The sequence below is a fragment of the Argiope bruennichi genome, chromosome 6 (assembly GCF_947563725.1).
Source record: "Argiope bruennichi chromosome 6, qqArgBrue1.1, whole genome shotgun sequence".
NCBI classification, from domain to species: domain Eukaryota; kingdom Metazoa; phylum Arthropoda; class Arachnida; order Araneae; family Araneidae; genus Argiope; species Argiope bruennichi.
The window spans coordinates 131,247,155-131,249,069 of NC_079156.1; the positions used below are offsets into that span (position 1 = coordinate 131,247,155).

General features: G+C 36.9%; 1 protein-coding gene across 1 annotated transcript; it reads left to right on the forward strand.

The window, feature by feature from the left end:
* Positions 1–701: 701 nt before the first annotated feature.
* On the forward strand, positions 702–1,121 carry LOC129972068 (uncharacterized). The gene has a single exon (XM_056086049.1). The coding sequence runs from the start codon at positions 702–704 to the stop codon at positions 1,119–1,121; it is 420 nt and encodes a 139-aa protein (XP_055942024.1).
* Positions 1,122–1,915: the final 794 nt, after the last annotated feature.

Sequence of the window (1,915 nt, forward strand, 5' to 3'; positions counted from 1 at the left end):
AAGTCATAACGACGATACGCTAGAATGGCTGGACACGCCTCGGGTAAAAAAGAAGAAGAACGCGAAAAGGAAATGGAAAGAGTATTAAAAGCGGCATATTATGACTTTGCAAACCCTGCATCATTTGGTGGAATAAAGAAACTATCAAAAGCCACAAAAGTACCATATAAAAAAACAAAACAGTTTTTATCATCACAAGACCCGACCCGTATTCCCTTCACAAAGGCGTTCGATACAAAATTCCTCGAAGAGCAACGCTTTCATTTGGGATAAATGAGTTATGGCAGTGTGATCTTGTGGACTTAAAACATTGGGGAAAGCATAACAACGGGTTTCGGTACTTACTCACCATAATCGACGTATTTTCAAAATACGCGAGAGTGGTTCCTCTGAAGCAGAAGAATGCAGAAGCCGTAAAAAATGCATTTGAAAACTTGTTTCAACAGGTAAAACCTAAAAACATTCAAACTGATAAAGGCAGTGAATTTTACAATTATCAAGTGAAATCTTTATTTCAGAGGCATAGTATCAATCACTATTCTGCCGAAGGCGACCATAAGGCTAGCGTCATTGAGAGGTTTAACAGAACATTAAAAAACAAAATGTTTAGAGTGTTCACATACAGAAATTCTTATAAGTATGTGGATATCTTACATTTGCTTGTAAAATCGTATAATGACGCTGAGCATCGCACTATTGGTATGGCACCCTCGAAAGTGACGCCAGAATTAGAACCTCAAATTTTCAAAAAAGTATATGGTTTTATCGGAAAGAACGCGAAATTGATTCTAAATAAGGGAGATTTAGTTAGAATATCTAAAGCGAACAAAACTTTTCGACGAGGATATTTACCAGGATGGTGTGATGAGGCCTTTAGAGTGTCCAAAGTATATTCCTCTCATCCAACTACATTTGAGCTGCAAGACCTGAAATCAGAAGCTATAAAAGGACGATTCTATGCAGAGGAACTCCAGAAAATCTCTAAACGCTCTGATGATTACTGGCGCATAGAAAAAGTGCTCAAAACAAAAGGCAGAGGCAGGAATAAAGAGTACTACGTAAAGTGGCAGGGCTTCGATGCACGCTTCAATTCGTGGGTTAAGAAAGCATGGATGAAGTAAATGATTTTTACATCACTTTACCTAGCAATTCCAGCACTCAATTTTTTCCAAAAAATACGCAAGCATCATTCAGGACGAAACTAGCTCGCCCGATAATATTGATAGGCGCATGGGAAGTTGGTTTATCAGAGATATTTATTCCGCGAACCTGGTTCAACATCGGCAACCACAATAATAAATATTCCATAACATATGAAGAGACAAAAATTGTCGAAAAGGATTATGTAGAATATGATATCAGAGTGAAAATAGAACAAGGAACAGCAGAAGAAGATGTTATCGAGAGAATTAATCAAAGTATAGAAGAGCAATGTGGACACTATGTCACCTTTGCATTGGATCGCAAGAACATTAATGTTCATATTGCCCCCAATTACAAGTTACATTTAACAGCAACGAATACCCCTAGGTTGTTAACCATGCTTAATTTACCTAGAGAAGATAGAATTATAAAAGCATCGGAGAGTTTTGTTTTCCGAAAACCATCAAAGACGAACAAGGATAATTTCTTGAAAATTATTGCAAGAAATCTAAAAAGACATTTTATAATACGCACCACTCGGTTTAATCACAAATATACCGATATGGAAAACATGCACCATGAACTGTTTCAGCATATAAACTTTAATCTTATGCAGACAGGGATCGGAGGAGCGGCAGATTTTATATTTGACTTTAAAGAAAATAAAGTCGAAATAACAGTCCAAAAGAACGTCGAACTCGAATTCAGATTATTATATGCACCCATTTTTATGCGTATGCTAAGTTTGACAAAGGATATTGTGCTAACGGGG

Bases quoted from the DNA above. Each gene is read 5' to 3' on its own strand.
- LOC129972068 (XM_056086049.1), top strand. From the start codon at position 702: ATGGCACCCTCGAAAGTGACGCCAGAATTAGAACCTCAAATTTTCAAA.